Raw genomic sequence first — 14992 nt, 5'->3', positions numbered from 1 at the left:
GTGAAGTAGCTTTAGCTACAAGTGTGGCACTATGTGCAATATTTCGATGTATCCTTTAATATTCTGATGTGTTCAACGGGAAATGACTAAGTGTAAATGATTGTGATTATGTGATAAATGAGTGTAGGTACATGTGTATATATATATTCATGAGCAATGTGCTCGATATGTGATCGAATTTTGGTAAGGTTGATGTTGAGTAAGTATGGCTATGAAGACTTGTAAATATTTGATAATGGCTAGCTATTGGAATGGCTAGCTATGGACATGCTTGGTGTTATGTGTGTGTAAATGAAAGTTAATACAAAGAAAACATGAAAGAGTAAAATTAGTAATAAAATAGTTTTGGACAGTGGCCGTTGTATAACTTTGAAAAATCACCAAAAAATTTGAAAATTGAATTAGAGGTTGAAAAAGATATGAAATTAAAGCTTATTGAGTTTCGTTTTACATTAAAGAAACGGTGTAAGCAAGAGAATTTCATATTATGAGATATTTGAATTTTTATGAGACAAGATCAGAGTGATTTCAGAATCCACTGTTCTAAATTTGGAAAATAATTAAAAATTGTATAAAAATAATTATGGGTTATAATTTATATGTTTAAAATTCTTAATGAGTTTATTTTCAATGCAAACAAACGGGAACATCATCTAAATCTCGTACAAGGAGATAATTAATTTTTAGTGAAGAAGGGTCGAAACTATCAGACAACAGAATAGGGATGAATTTAAAGAATAAACTGTACTTATTGGCTAAACCATAAATTCTGAAAATTTTATGGTAAGAAGATATATGAGTCTAGTTTCAGAGAAATTTAGCGGATCTTAATTCGGAGTTCCGTAGGTCAATATATAAATAATTTATTAACTATGACTCGCGTAGATAGCTTGATATGAACATGAGTGAATAGTGAAACTATGTGAAATTATGATTGTATTATCTTGAGAACACATTATGAGGATTGATAAAAGCATGTTAATAAATTGTTTATTATTTACATACCAACTTACTAAGCTATATGCTCACTCCCTTTTCTTTCCCTTGTCTTATAGTGTCACCAAGCTAGCTCGAGGTACGGAGATCGTCGAAGATCCATCCACACTATCAACACTCTTTTGTTATTTTGAAAGCAATATTATGAATTATGGCATGTATAAAGGACTTGATTATTTTTTTATGTGTCATAATTGATTTGGCCTAAAATGTTGGCCTATGTTATTTAATAGTTCATTTTGTATAAGGCCATTGATGTTTGCTATTATTGGTTAAGTTGTACGTTTATGATAATGCCATGTTGTGTGTTGATAAATTTGGTATAAGTGTGTAAATGTTTGGATGGAAAAAGGCTTGGTAAATAGCCTAACTTTCATCCACACGGCTGGCCACATGGCCATGTGCTCAGGGCGTGTGCCCCTGTTTTTCAAGAAATTTTTCAAAGTTTTCAAAAGTTCTCGGTTTGGTCTCGAACCACTTTCAAAGTATGTATTGGGTCTCGTAAGCCCATATTAGGGACTTTAAATATGAAAAGTTTTAATTTTGGTAAAATTTCATGACTCGGTTTTGTATGATTGGTTATGTTTAAGTCCTGTAATGCCTCATACCCTGTCCCGGCGTCTGACACGGGTAAGGGGTGTTACATGACTACTTTCTCTTGATTCACAAACCCGATTCTACTAACCCCCAATTTTTGGGATGATATAATAATCGTATTAAAGCTATGATGATTTGACGGATGTTGAGTCTCGGTTGAACCTTAGGAATTCGTAGGATATAAATGACATGTCATTAGGGATTTCATATTTTGGGTGTTGTTCTTGAATGTCCTACCGATGGACGAGGTCCTGCATTTGTTGTGGATACTCCACAGCTCGTGTGAGTAGCACTGTGAAGCTTACATTCTGACCCACAGCTCGTGTGATTAGGCCCATTTCTTAGCTCATGCGAGCAATGATGTAAAGGAAAGGTTACGGTTATATGTTTAAGCACACTTCGTGTGAGCTTTTCTGAGTATCCGATGATATTCTAGACGGTTCAACAGGCAAGAAAAGGGATTGAAATGGTAAGTTTTCAAATGGAATTATGCATATGCTCATGAAAAGGATGAATGAATCAAATGATGTATTTTCATATGGAAATGACTTATCATATGTTTAATCCAAATAAGTTATTTATAAATCCAAGCTTGTGGTTTGAGTTACATTTTACTTATTCCTATGGTTATGTGAATGAAACGGTAAGTTATTTTCTAAAAACTTACTAAGCAGTAAGTCCTTATGTAGTTTCTTTCCTATGTTTTATAGATTATTAGAAGCTCGATCAATTTGGAAGCTCGTCAGAGCTCTATCACACTATCCAGCATAAATATCGGTAGTTTTTGAATGTTTTGGCCAAGGTTATAATGGCATGTATAGGTGGACTTATAATGATGTTTAGTTGAATGTTTAAAGAATGATTTGATATGTATAAGTTGTGCAAGTTATCTTGCTTGGTACCATTTGATACCTTGTTGGATTGTGTCATATTGGCTAACTTGTGATGCATTTGGAATGGCTCATATGGTATGTTTTGAATTGGTATGATAATGGTCGATTTGTAGCATGTTTGATAAGTTTTGAACTAGCATTTGGTGATTGAAATGGGGTAAAATACGCATGTTTAGGTAAGTGTTATTGTGTGTGTTTAAGGTACGTTTGAATGGCATATTGGTTAGTTGAACTAGGACTTTTGGAATGGCAAATATATGCATGTTTAAGTATGGTTTGATGCCTTGTAGGTGTGCACAAATTATTCAAGTGTTTATGCATGAATTTGTGTTGGGAATGGCTTGTTTTAGGTGAATTTTAGGTCCAAATGACCTGAGACACGGGCGTGTGTCTCCTGAAGTTTCTTTTACATACAAGTCAGTGAGTTACACGGCTTGGCACACGGGCATGTGACATGGCTATGTGACCCTACTTAGAGAGTTACATGGGTGAGGACACGGGTTGGGACACGGCCGTGTGTCCCTAATTTGAAGGTTACATAGTTTGAGACACGGGTGTGTGTCTTAACCATGTGAGGCACACGGCCATGTGACCCTTGGTTTCAAATTTTTTGTAACTTTTTCTTAGACTTTCTGAATGCTATCAATTTAGTCCCGAATTATTTCCATGGTAGTTCTAGGGCCTCGAGGGCTCGACTTAGGGACGGAATGTGTATGTATGATTCATATATTATATGTTTATGTGAGTGAATGAAATATTGTTTAAATATTTTTGACTGTACGATAATGCTTCGTAACTCTAACCTGACGATGGATACGAGTTAGGGGTGTTACATCTCTGATCAAAGCATTCATTCTCATATCCACTGATTTCACATTTTCAAGTCCAAAGTTATTGTCAAATCTCACTTTAATATCCTCAGTAAATCTCTTGGTCGTTACTATTTTTGAAACTTACCAAAGTTACTAACCATGGTTACTATTACAATCCTCAACTGTCTTTAAGATCTTTCTCGGGGATAGGGTTGACCACCTAAAGGTGTCAGGCTCATTGAATGGTTTAGAAGAACTCTTAGATCCCTATTTAGTTTTGGACTAGAGTGATGTCTCCTAATCCTACCTTCTAGGTTTTACAAACTTTGTAGCACCAAGGGAGCCTTAGGGTAACCGTTAGTTACTTGAGTTCATCTTCTTTTAAACATCCATGACCCTAAGGTCAGCTCAACCTTAAAGCAACATACTATGTTTTCCTTCTCACATACTTCAACATTCATGAACATTACTATATAAATGCTAAGAATTTGAATTTCCTTCCCACCATGACTTTTAAAAGTTCACAAAGCATTACACATATGCAACAATTTACCACAATTTCCAAACTCGGAATCTATTCTCAAAGTTGTATCCAAGTTATGTGTACAAAAAACCAAATACTAAACTTCTCTCAAGCATAAGTCACAAAGTCTCAAAACTGAGCTACATACACATAAGAAAGAATGTAAACTTCTATCTTAACTATAAGCCTCACAAGTTGCTAGAATTGCTTTATTTTTATCAAACAGATTCTATACATGTAAGAAATTTTAATAGTCTTTTCCAAATACCAATGTCTTAGAATTAATCCTCCATTATTCACAACTCCTAAACTTTTCTCTTACCCTTGCTCATATGCAGACTTAGGGGACAATGGAAAAGTAGTTCTATGGAAATCCCACCTTATCATGATTCATACATACTAATTATAATTCATCACACATATAAAAATGCTTACAATCTCCAATCATGAAGCTCTTCACTAATTTATAAGGGTCAAACATGAGTTTTCCAACTCGAAAGATGACTTAAAGTGCATCTCATAGCCACCAAGGCACATTTACCACCACTTGTTTCTAGTTAATTAATGTAAAAATATATTAAAGATTGGTCGAGCAATTTTGTCAATTAAATAGTTAATTAAGGCTTAGGGACTAAATTGTAAAATTTTAATTGCTATAGATTTTTATTTGACAAAAGGCTTGAGGATTAATATAGCAATTATCCAAAGGTCCTAAATGGACATTGGACCATTTTTAAATAGGAGAAAAAGGATGATGATGGTAAAATTACTAAAATTGATTAAAGATAAACCATGATTATGTTAATTAAATTAATTTAATTAAACCTTAAGAAAACTATATAAACCAAGATAGTGGGAAAATATGTGAAATTCATCATTCATCTTCATCTCCTTATCGTCCATGAAGAAGAAAAAGATAAGGAAGCTTAAAACCATTCGACCTTGATTTAGTAGGTAAATTTAAGTCATTTTCTTGTAATTTTTATGGATTCAAGGTCATGAGAGCTTGATTTAGATAGCTCATATACCAATTTGTAAAATTCTTAAAGTTTTAGGAAGTTACCATTGTTAATTTATTGAAGAATTAGGCTAATAATTAATAGATTTTAAGCTTAGAATATGATAAGGACTAAATTGTAAAGTTAATTTAGCTTATTGTTAACTTTGTTACATTAGAGACCAAATTGAATAAATGTAAAACTTGTCATAAAATTATGTTAGAAATAGATAGTATAAGGTCCCTAATAAAAATAAATGAAATCAAATTTTAATCTGAAGCTAGGGATCGAAAGTTATGTTTATTTCGGGTTCAAAAACTAAAGTGAATAAAATATAAAGGGAATCGAAAAATAAAATTATATGAAATCATGCATATCATGGTATAGTATGAAAATGTTTGATATTGATTGGTGATATGAAATAATTATTTTGTTTGGATCTAAAATCGAATCGAAGTGAAATTAATCGGTAAAAAACTAAATTGCTGATTAGTCTCTAAGGAATCAACTTGTTTTAGTGTTACAATAGATAAGTTCATATATTTTTTTTAATTAGAATTTTAGTAAATTTGGGCTGCAAAAAAACAAGAAACAAGAGAAAACAAAAGTTCAATAAATTCTTCCACAGCAATCACCAATACCACCCAAAGCTCCCTCGATCATTAGAACATCTATCAATCTTGGCCACACCAAAGGGTTTTCTCACTAACACCCTCCATCACCGACCACCATCCTCTCGACTCCCTCCATTCACCCTCACACAACCTTAACTAATTACCCATCATCTTTGATATGACTCCTCGAACCAAAAATGATTCAAACTTGAATCAAAGCCCAAAACTCATAATTTCTCGTAATAATCCTGTCAAAAAATTCTTTATGCATAATCTTCGCTAAGACAATCATAATTTGAGCTCCTGAACTTGAAATTGAGTGATTCAAAGTGCATTTCAGAGCTAAGAGATAGCTCTTAAAACTATCTAGATCCCATCCAGAAATTCGTTGCAAGTTGATTAACCTTTTGGGCTTGAAAATTGGCGGCTTGGTTGAATTGTCTTTAATAAATTTCACCCCATCGGTGCATGTATCTTTGAGTGAGCTTGTAAAAAATTATAGCATGCATGTTATTTCTCTATTGAGTCTCGAATTCAGTTCATAATTAAGTTGCGAATATTTTGGATGAGATGATGTGGTTTGAGTGGATTGCATATTTTGAGTTGAGTTTTCATGATATTTAATTAAAATTTCATGCATATTGTGTGATGGTATGATTGGGAGGTGTTTGGGTGTAACTTAGAGGTGTTTTAAACTTGAATTTTAGACCATTTATAGCAAGGTTTCGAACCCTTGATTATATGTATTGGAACTTTACAAGTTAGTGACCAAAGTTTCGAAACATATGTTTTATGTATCAAAACTTTCAAAGGTTGTAGCTAAAAAGCTATAGTTTAGGGCCTAAGTTCTAATACATTGCCCCTAAGTACTGATACATAATCTTATATATCGATGCATATAAGTACTGATACACTTAGCCCCTTGGATAGTGTTATTATGTTGTTCTGAGCTCTTTGATGCTCATATTTAGTCCAAACACCTGCAATGTGACAGCCCAAAACTGACCCTAGTCGGGAAGTGGTTTCGGGACTGCTAAACCGAGTCACCGAAATGTTTGAATGTGATATTATTGTCTAAAATATGTGATTATGAATGTGTGGAAAATTTCAAGCTTCGATTTAGTCAATTGCATGTGAATTTAGTCCATAGGACTTATGTGAGAAAGTTTTAAAAATGTGATAGGGTAATTTATAAGGACCTATTTAAGCATGGAGTGAAAATATTGGCTTTGCATGTCAAATACCCCTTTTTTTATACATAGTGGCCGGCCATGATGGAGCATATATTAGACTATGTGGTAAATTTCCATGAAGTGGACATTATTTTAAGTAAAAGAAAAGAAATGATAAAAGAAATATTAAGGATACTAAAAGAAAAAAAAAAAGAAGGAGGGAGGTTATCACCTTGTTCATCTTGGCCGGTTGTAGAGAGGAAGAGAGGAGGGTAGCATTCGGTCATTTGAAACCTAAGGAAGGTTAGTCTTTTGTTTGGTTTTTGATAATTTTCACATTTTTGATATCATTGCTTTGTGTTCTTTAAACCCCATGGTTCAATTTTGTGAATTGATGATGATTTTGTGTTTTGCCATTGATGAGTGCTTGAGCTTTTTGATAGTTGTTGATGAAAAATGAAAGATATGTTAAAGATTAATATGTTTTATGTTGAAGTTTTTGGTGATTTTGAGTAGTTAGGGCTAAATTACAAAAATAAATTTTTGAAGGACTCAAAGGTGAAATAAATGAAATGTATGGACTTATATGGGTACTAGGAAGATTCGGCCCTTAAGGAGTGTGACCAAATTTTGTGTATTTTGTGTTTTGTGGAATAAAGACTAAATTGTGAAAGTGAGAAATATTAGGGGTAAAAATGTAATTTACCCATTTATGCGTTATTAGACTAAATTGAATGAAAATATGTTAAAACGAGATTTATTTGAATATGTAAGATCAAGAAACCAAGAAATTGGATTTAGATCGGGGAAAATCGAAAGTAGTTGAGTAGCCGATCAATTAGTCGACGACATCCGAAGAAAGTTATAAGCAATTAGATATTAAAATTTCGGAATAAATGTTAGTTATATATGCTGAAATGGAAATATGATAAATGTATATATAGCTGAATATGATATGTGTGAATTATATGTTAAATTAAGGCTTGGTAAGCTAGCTATTAAGGTGAAATGCTAATGTTAGTGTTTGATTTGGTAATAATCTGTTTGGGGACAGCAGCAGTAAGGTGATTTTGGAAAATCGCCATAATTTGTAGGAGTTGAATTAGAAGCTGAGTGAATTATGTCATTAAAGCTTGAAGAGTCTATTTTCTTACAAAAGAAACTATAAAAACAAAAGAGTTACCGATCTTGAGATATTTGAAGTATTGTGGGGCTGAGTCAAAATGACTACTGGATTCCCTGTTCTGTTTTTAGAAAATCATTATAAATTGTACAAAAATTATTATAAGATAAAATTTATATGCTTAGACTCCTTAATGAGTCTAGTTTCAAATTAGATCAAATACAACACATTTTGAATTCTGTAAAATGAGAAATTGGATTCGTAGTGAAGAGTGGTCAGAATAGTCAAACAGTGAAACAGGGGAAACTTTAAGAAAAATCTGGTATTGATTGGCCAAGCCTAAAATTCTGAAAATTTTATGGATGGAAGATATACGAGTCTATATTCAGGGAAAATTAACAGCAAGTGATTTGGAGTTTAGTAGCTCCAGTTATAAATAATTTAGTAACTACTGCTCAGGAAAACAGCTCGTAGTGAATATGTGATTTTGTTGTAAACATTAATGAAAAGTTGCCAATGAATTATTTATTGATTATTATAAAGCTTACTATAATCTATGTGTGTGAAAGTCGGATCAATATATATATTACTCTGAAAGTAATACTTGAATAGTCGATTAATGACTATTTTAAATTTTGTTGAACTTAAGCTCAAGAGCAAAGGGGAACTAGATCCGATAAAGGGAAGGAAAAAGTAATTGAATAGCCATTGAAGTCGTTCGACGACATCTGAGGTAAGTCTTCGAGTAATGACCCTACTTGAATTATATTGAAATGATTAGTCATACTATGACGGATAGTCGAATGTGCTTAGAGACTATGTTATAAAGCCAATTGAAATCATGCTCTTTGTGTGTGGCTATTGAGCCGAAATTTAAAAGGTTTAATAAATGTTTTGTGTTTGAGCCTTAGTAACGAAGAAATGATATGGATGTGTTATGATTATTGATATATGTGTGCATGAGCATTGGAATATATCCGGGCTAAGACCCGAAGGCAATTACGCGAGTTGATATATCCGGGCTATGACCCGAAGGCAATTATGCGAGTTGATATATCCGGGCTATGACCCGAAGGCAATTATGCAAGTTGATATATCCAGGCTAAGACCCGAAGGCAATTATGCAAGTTGATATATCCGAGTTAAGACCCGAAGGCAAATGTGTTTGCGGCTATATCCGGTTAAATACCGAAGAGACTTGGGTTTGAATGTGAGCGCTTGGTGCTGTAATAAATTCTATTAATACGCTCGACTAAACCGAACGATAAGGTATGTTTGCATGTGCTTCAGAAAAGTCGATTAGTTTTAAATAGTCTTCGTGAAATCGACTAATGAATTTTCGGCTTTTAGAAAGGTTGATACCTTGTGTATATATGTTGATGAAGTGTGAAGTAAGTATGATTATGAGAATGTGTGTTAATAAAGTGACTTAGTTAGCTATGTGAATGTAATACTTTAGTCAAAGCCGATTTCATTACTTGAAACTTACTAAGCTTAAAATGCTTACCCGGTTGCTTTGGCTCTCTGTTTTATAGATTTTGTTCGTTAGCTATCGGATTCGGGATCAGCGAAGTCGAAGTCATCCACACTATCAAAGCTCTTTTGGTACTCTTTTAGTTGAACTCTGGATATGGCATGTATAAGACTACCCCCTGTTGTTTAAGTACTTTTTGCGATGTATGTGTGTACAGCCATGCGAAAATGGCTTGTAGAAGTGGAGTATGGCATTAGACCATTTGTGTTTATGTATGTATATATGGTTTCACGATGTGATTATGGTTTGGAATGGAAGTGTTGGGCAAATGATCAGCCATTGGAATGGCTAAATATGATCATATGTGGATCTATGTATGGCAAAAACCCTAGTTGGTCCATGGTGACCACGAAATAGGTAAGGTTTACATTGAAAACAGCTGCTGACAGCAGCAGTGGTGTGACTTTGAAAAATCACAAAAATTTGTAGGAATGGAATTAAATAGTGAATAAATTATTTAATCGAACCTTGATGAATCTATTTTCATATGAAAGTAACGAAACAATCATATGAACAGTACATTAAGAGATATTAAAGTTCTCGTGAAACAGGGCCAGAACGGTTTCTGGATCTCCTGTTTCGACTTTGAAAATTTACCTTAAATTAACCAGAGATAATTAGGAGTCATACCATATATGTATAGATTCTTCTCTGAGTCTAGTTTCTATAGAAACAAACGGCATCAGTATTGGAGCCCTGTACAAGGAGATATCCAAGTCGTAATGCGCAAAGGTCAGGGTAGTCGATCCCTGTAACATGGGAGACTTTGACTAATAAACTGTACTAATTGGCCCGACCAAAAATTCTAGAAAAAAATATGTAGATGGGCATGTGAGTCTAGTTTCAGGGAAAAATCACGAAACTGATTTTCGAGTTGTGAAACTCAAGATATGATTTTTAAAGCGACTATTACGCAGATTGGCAGTGTCTGGAAAATTTTTAAAAGTCTGTTAACACCTCGTGTTCGACTCCGGTGACGGTCTCGGGTTCGGGGTGTTACATGCAATCACTTGTAGAATGATTCTAAATGATTTTAGGATTATTTTAAAGCCTTCAAATTGATTTTAAGATGATTTTATCTTCTTCCTCACTATTTTCCATCACTCTAGTAGAAACCCAATTCTAGATTCAAAAAAATCCAAAATTGAGAATTTCAAGATCAAAATTGTTAGGGTTTTTGACCTGTTCGTTTCATGTTCTATTAGAACAAGAACGAATTTTCTACTTGTGTCATGGGTTGTTTCGGCCTCATGGGAGTTTGGCCTTTTTTTTTTCCTACTAAGGAATGGCATGTTTGACAAAATAACAATTGGAGTCCGACTAAGACTCTCCAACTCTTTAACTGGTCATATTAAAAATTTTAAAGTGAAGACAGTATTTATCATTATATCTTGAGAGAGTTTTGAAGTAATTGGAAGACTAATTTATAAAGACATTTATTTAATAAATTTTCAGAATAATTTTAGGTTTTAAATTGGAGTTTAAAGCTTATCAAACTCTGTTCAATGGACTCTTGTATCATTCTATAAATAGGTTGCTTGTAGCGCCACTTATGGTGCTGTTTTTTAATGTCTTTGTTGATAGTTTTATTGTGTTCTTGTGGTTATTTTGTGATACTCTTCTAGGCATTATTTGGAGAGTTTTTTTTATGTATTGTGAGGTAGTTGAGTGAGTGATTTTTGACAATTTGAGGTCAGTGTTAGGACCATAATTACTTTTTTTGTGTAAGGGTAGATTGGGCTTAAGCCAATAGATGGTCCAGACGATTGTTGAATAAAATTATTCATTGAGCAAGGCTTTGCAGATGTAGGATCGTTATATTTGAATTGCATTAACAAACATTGCATGTTATCTCTCCTTAATTTGCTCATTGTGATACTTGCATTTAACCTTTTTGTTCATTTATGTTCTAACTATAGTTGGAACGGAACTGTTTTCTAAATGCAAACTAAAATATTTTTTAAACACCATTAACACTTGACACTAAAATATAAATGCAATTTAACATAAACCTTTAAGAACCACCTCGACAGGATTATAACCACCTCCAAAATATCACCTATCAACCAAATAAAATTTCAAATCTACAATAACTTTACCAATGCCACACAAGAAGTATAAAAAATCATCAAAACAAGATCAAATGAAAGAAATAAAGGTGTGCATTTTTTCTCTAATTAATAATTCAAAACTTGATTTGATGTATTTTCACTATGGTAGTTCACTTTGGTCAAATTTTTTAGATTTTTTGAACTGTCCATCATATTTGGTTTGGCTTGGTTCGATTCTCAGTTTTTTATATTAATTTTTTGTTTTGATTTTTTAGACGTGTTTTGATAAAATGTGCTTTATATAAGGTTTTTGAATATTATTTGACAAAATTTCAATGTCTTTCACATAAGTATTTCTAAAAACAATGATTTTTGAAGAAATTTTAAATTATTTAACTATTTTAAATATAAAATATTTATTTTTATATCATAAAAAATTAAAATTGTTATGTATTAAATAAAAATATAATTCAATTCGATTTTAGGTAACTATAATTTTTAAACTTACATTCCATAAGTCAACAAAATACTTCGATTCAGGTCTATTTTCAATTTAATCAGTTTGTTTTTGCTGAGCCCTAATTCTCACTTGATTTCAAAGGATTCTTCATTTAAAACCATGATCTAATAGATGAAGGCCTTAAAGCCATAAATTTTCTTACACTTTCTTAGATTCCTAAAAAAATTTACTCCTAGGGTTTTTCTTGAGAGAAGTTAAGTAACAATGGTGAAGAATGAAAAAAAATATATAATGAAAGTAAAGGTTGAGGCAATTTAAGCAACTAAATATTAATTTAGTTACCACTTATCATAAAAAAATTTAGTAACTAAATTTTAAAATTGTTATAGTTTGAGCATTAATATTTTTTAATCTAATTTAAAATGAAAAAAAAAAGGATAAAAAGGAGTTGGGTGTCAATCCGGCCCGCTCAATTCATCTCTAAAACCCTAAATTACCGCAATAAATAGGTAAAACAAAATTAGGGTTTTGATTTCCTCCCGCTGGCATCTTCCTAAAGAACGCTGAAGGCTCTCAGCGGAAACAGCTGCTTCCAGACCAACCGAAATGGTCAGTTTCTTTAATATCAGTCAGTTGAATCACTGTATGCTTGTAACAATTTTTTTTTAGCATTTCTATAGTGTAAGAAAATGAAAATTTTGTTTCTTCTTGTTTCATAATGTTGATTTTAGCTGGTGGATGCAGTAACAATTTTATACTTTTAGATATTCCTTTGTGTCTGATGCAGAAATTGGAAGTTTAGTTTCTGAAATGGGTCTCAGATCGAATAGCTGCTTTTGATTGTGTTCTATAGTAGTTTCTAAATGGTGTGAAGTTTCATTATATATGCTTTATTTCAAGTTATTTCATGGTTTTGTTGTTTTATTTTCTGGACACTCTGTTGTGTTTGATTTGGGCCAAGTTTTTTTTTTTTTAACTATTCTGCTTTGAAGTCTATAGCATTGCGGTTTCCACTGAACTTTTTCTTTTTCCTTGTCTTTACAGACTAGAGGGTTAAAGAAACATTTGAAGAGGCTCAATGCTCCAAGGCATTGGATGTTTGACAAGCTTGGCGGTGCATTTGTATGTTTTCATCATGAGCCTTTTGGCCTTTCACCAATTCAGTACTGCTGTCTTTTAATTTTGTTTTGAATCTTTGTTCATGCAGGCACCCAAGCCGTCATGTGGACCACACAAGTCCAGAGAATGCTTGCCGCTCATTCTCATTCTGCGAAACAGATTAAAGTACGCTCTAACATATAGAGAAGTGATTGCCATTCTTATGCAAAGGCATGTTATGGTAGATGGGAAGGTTAGGACGGATAAAACATACCCTGCTGGTTTCATGGGTATGTACACTTTGCCTTTTTGGATCTATTGAAGTTTTTGTTTTCTCAATTAACAAACTCATACAAGGTATAAATTCAGTTTCTTCGATTTCCACATGTTGAGACCCTACACTAAAATCAGTTTGTGCAAATTCTCCTGATGGAACACTATTTTCGTTCTAGTTTTTTAAATATGTTAGTTAGGCTGGTTTATTTAGGCATTGTTCTTTGGCTTGTTTTCTAGAGTCACATTGATGATTCCTCCACGATTTTTACTCCTATTTGTACCTTTTCCCTTTACCTTTGTCTCTTTGAATCTTAACCAGATGTTGTATCGATTCCAAAGACGAATGAGGACTTCCGCCTCCTTTATGACACAAAAGGTCGTTTTTGCCTTCATGCCATCACCAGTGATGAGACCAAGGTTTGTATCAATGGGACCACAATTTGTTATATTTCCTGCTATGGTTGTCTAATATTGGTTAAGTTTCACTTTTAATCTGATCCTTTTGGCTTGGTTGTATTATCTGATTGGCTTTGTTCCATTGGACTCGTACTTTTCAGTTTAAGCTCTGCAAAGTTCGGTCTGTCCAATTTGGTCAAAAGGGTATCCCCTACCTTAATACGTACGATGGACGCACCATCCGCTACCCAGATCCTCTAATCAAGGCTAACACAAATTTGGTTAGAAATAGGTTGGATTTGAAATTTTTGGTTCTTAAGTATATCGAAAATGCAATTATGTATTTAGTGATTCAATTTGGTTTAAGTCGGCTTAGATTGTTTCATAAATAATAGTTTAATTGTCAATATATAAATAAAAGATTAAATAATAAAATGGATTTTTGAGACGTACGTAAAAAAACACTTTCCAGATGGAGATATTTATGGATTTGAGTTGCTTTAAAATTTTTAGTATTTTTCAAAATTGAATTCTATCGACTTTAATTAAAATTTATTTTATTTGAGACTTAATGTCAAATTTAACGAATAAGAGATCAATTTCGCATTTATTTCTTTTATAGTTAAATTTAGCTCACAATCTTTAAAAAAGAATCAAATTTGATAGACCTTTTGAAAAAGAGTCTAAATGATTTTTTTTTAACGAAAATACCGACTAAAAGTTAAATATTCAAACACAATAACTTACATGACCGTCCACGTATACTCTATGTTTCTTTTTCGAATTTTTATGATTTTTTTATATTTTTTATTTTGATTTTGATTTTTGTATTACTTATTGATGTGACATATAAAACAAATGATGTTATATTAATATAACGTTTTGATTTTTGTATTACTTGTACGAGAGGAATTTACTATTTGGTATAGGGCATTTGGTAATTGAGAGAGATGATGGTATTTTGTTATAGCTTTCACAAACTTAAATTGAAAAACAAAATCTATAGGGTAAACCAAAAATACCTAAAGGAATTCTCAAATTTGTAGAGATCATGGTCTTTTGTTATAGCTTCCAGAAACCAAAAACTTATATGGAATATCTAAATCACTAAAGGATACAAAAAACACTTAGGCGATACAAAAATATCTAAGTTATAGATGATGTAAAGAATAACAAAATATGCATGAAATTGCGAGCAACTCTCATTTGATGATGGAGGAAATTTTTGTGGGTCTAAAATAAAAAAATTAATAATAAAAAGAAGAGGAGAGTAATTACCGAAAAATAAAATAAGTTAAAACTTAGGTTGGTGTTTTTTGTTTTTTAGCAGATTCAAGCACGTGAGGGAATAAGAATTCTTGAATTGATTGAGAAATATGAAATTTGGTTAGAAATCTTGGGATCACTAGAAATCATTTGTTATCTGGTAGATATAGTTATACACAAGGA

At 32.5% G+C, this 14992-nt stretch overlaps 1 protein-coding gene across 1 annotated transcript; it reads left to right on the top strand.

Moving 5' to 3' along the window:
• The first annotated feature begins 12215 nt into the window (after positions 1-12215).
• Positions 12216-14005, top strand: LOC107910271 (40S ribosomal protein S4-like). Its single transcript, XM_016838070.2, has 5 exons — positions 12216-12382; positions 12818-12895; positions 12981-13161; positions 13467-13564; positions 13705-14005. The coding sequence occupies exons 1-5, from the start codon at positions 12380-12382 to the stop codon at positions 13933-13935; spliced, it is 591 nt and encodes a 196-aa protein (XP_016693559.1). The 5' UTR covers positions 12216-12379; the 3' UTR covers positions 13936-14005.
• The last annotated feature ends 987 nt before the right edge of the window (positions 14006-14992 follow it).

This window comes from Gossypium hirsutum, chromosome D02 (assembly GCF_007990345.1).
Source record: "Gossypium hirsutum isolate 1008001.06 chromosome D02, Gossypium_hirsutum_v2.1, whole genome shotgun sequence".
NCBI lineage: Eukaryota > Viridiplantae > Streptophyta > Magnoliopsida > Malvales > Malvaceae > Gossypium > Gossypium hirsutum.
Note: the sequence above shows the minus strand (reverse complement) of the source record. Positions and strands in the feature narration are given on the sequence as shown.

Excerpts from the sequence above, each read along its gene's own strand:
- LOC107910271 (XM_016838070.2), top strand. Across the intron at positions 12,896-12,980 it reads ACAAGCTTGGCGGTGCATTT|GCACCCAAGCCGTCATGTGG; the intron begins GTATGTTTTCAT and ends TTGTTCATGCAG. Across the intron at positions 13,565-13,704 it reads TCACCAGTGATGAGACCAAG|TTTAAGCTCTGCAAAGTTCG; the intron begins GTTTGTATCAAT and ends CGTACTTTTCAG.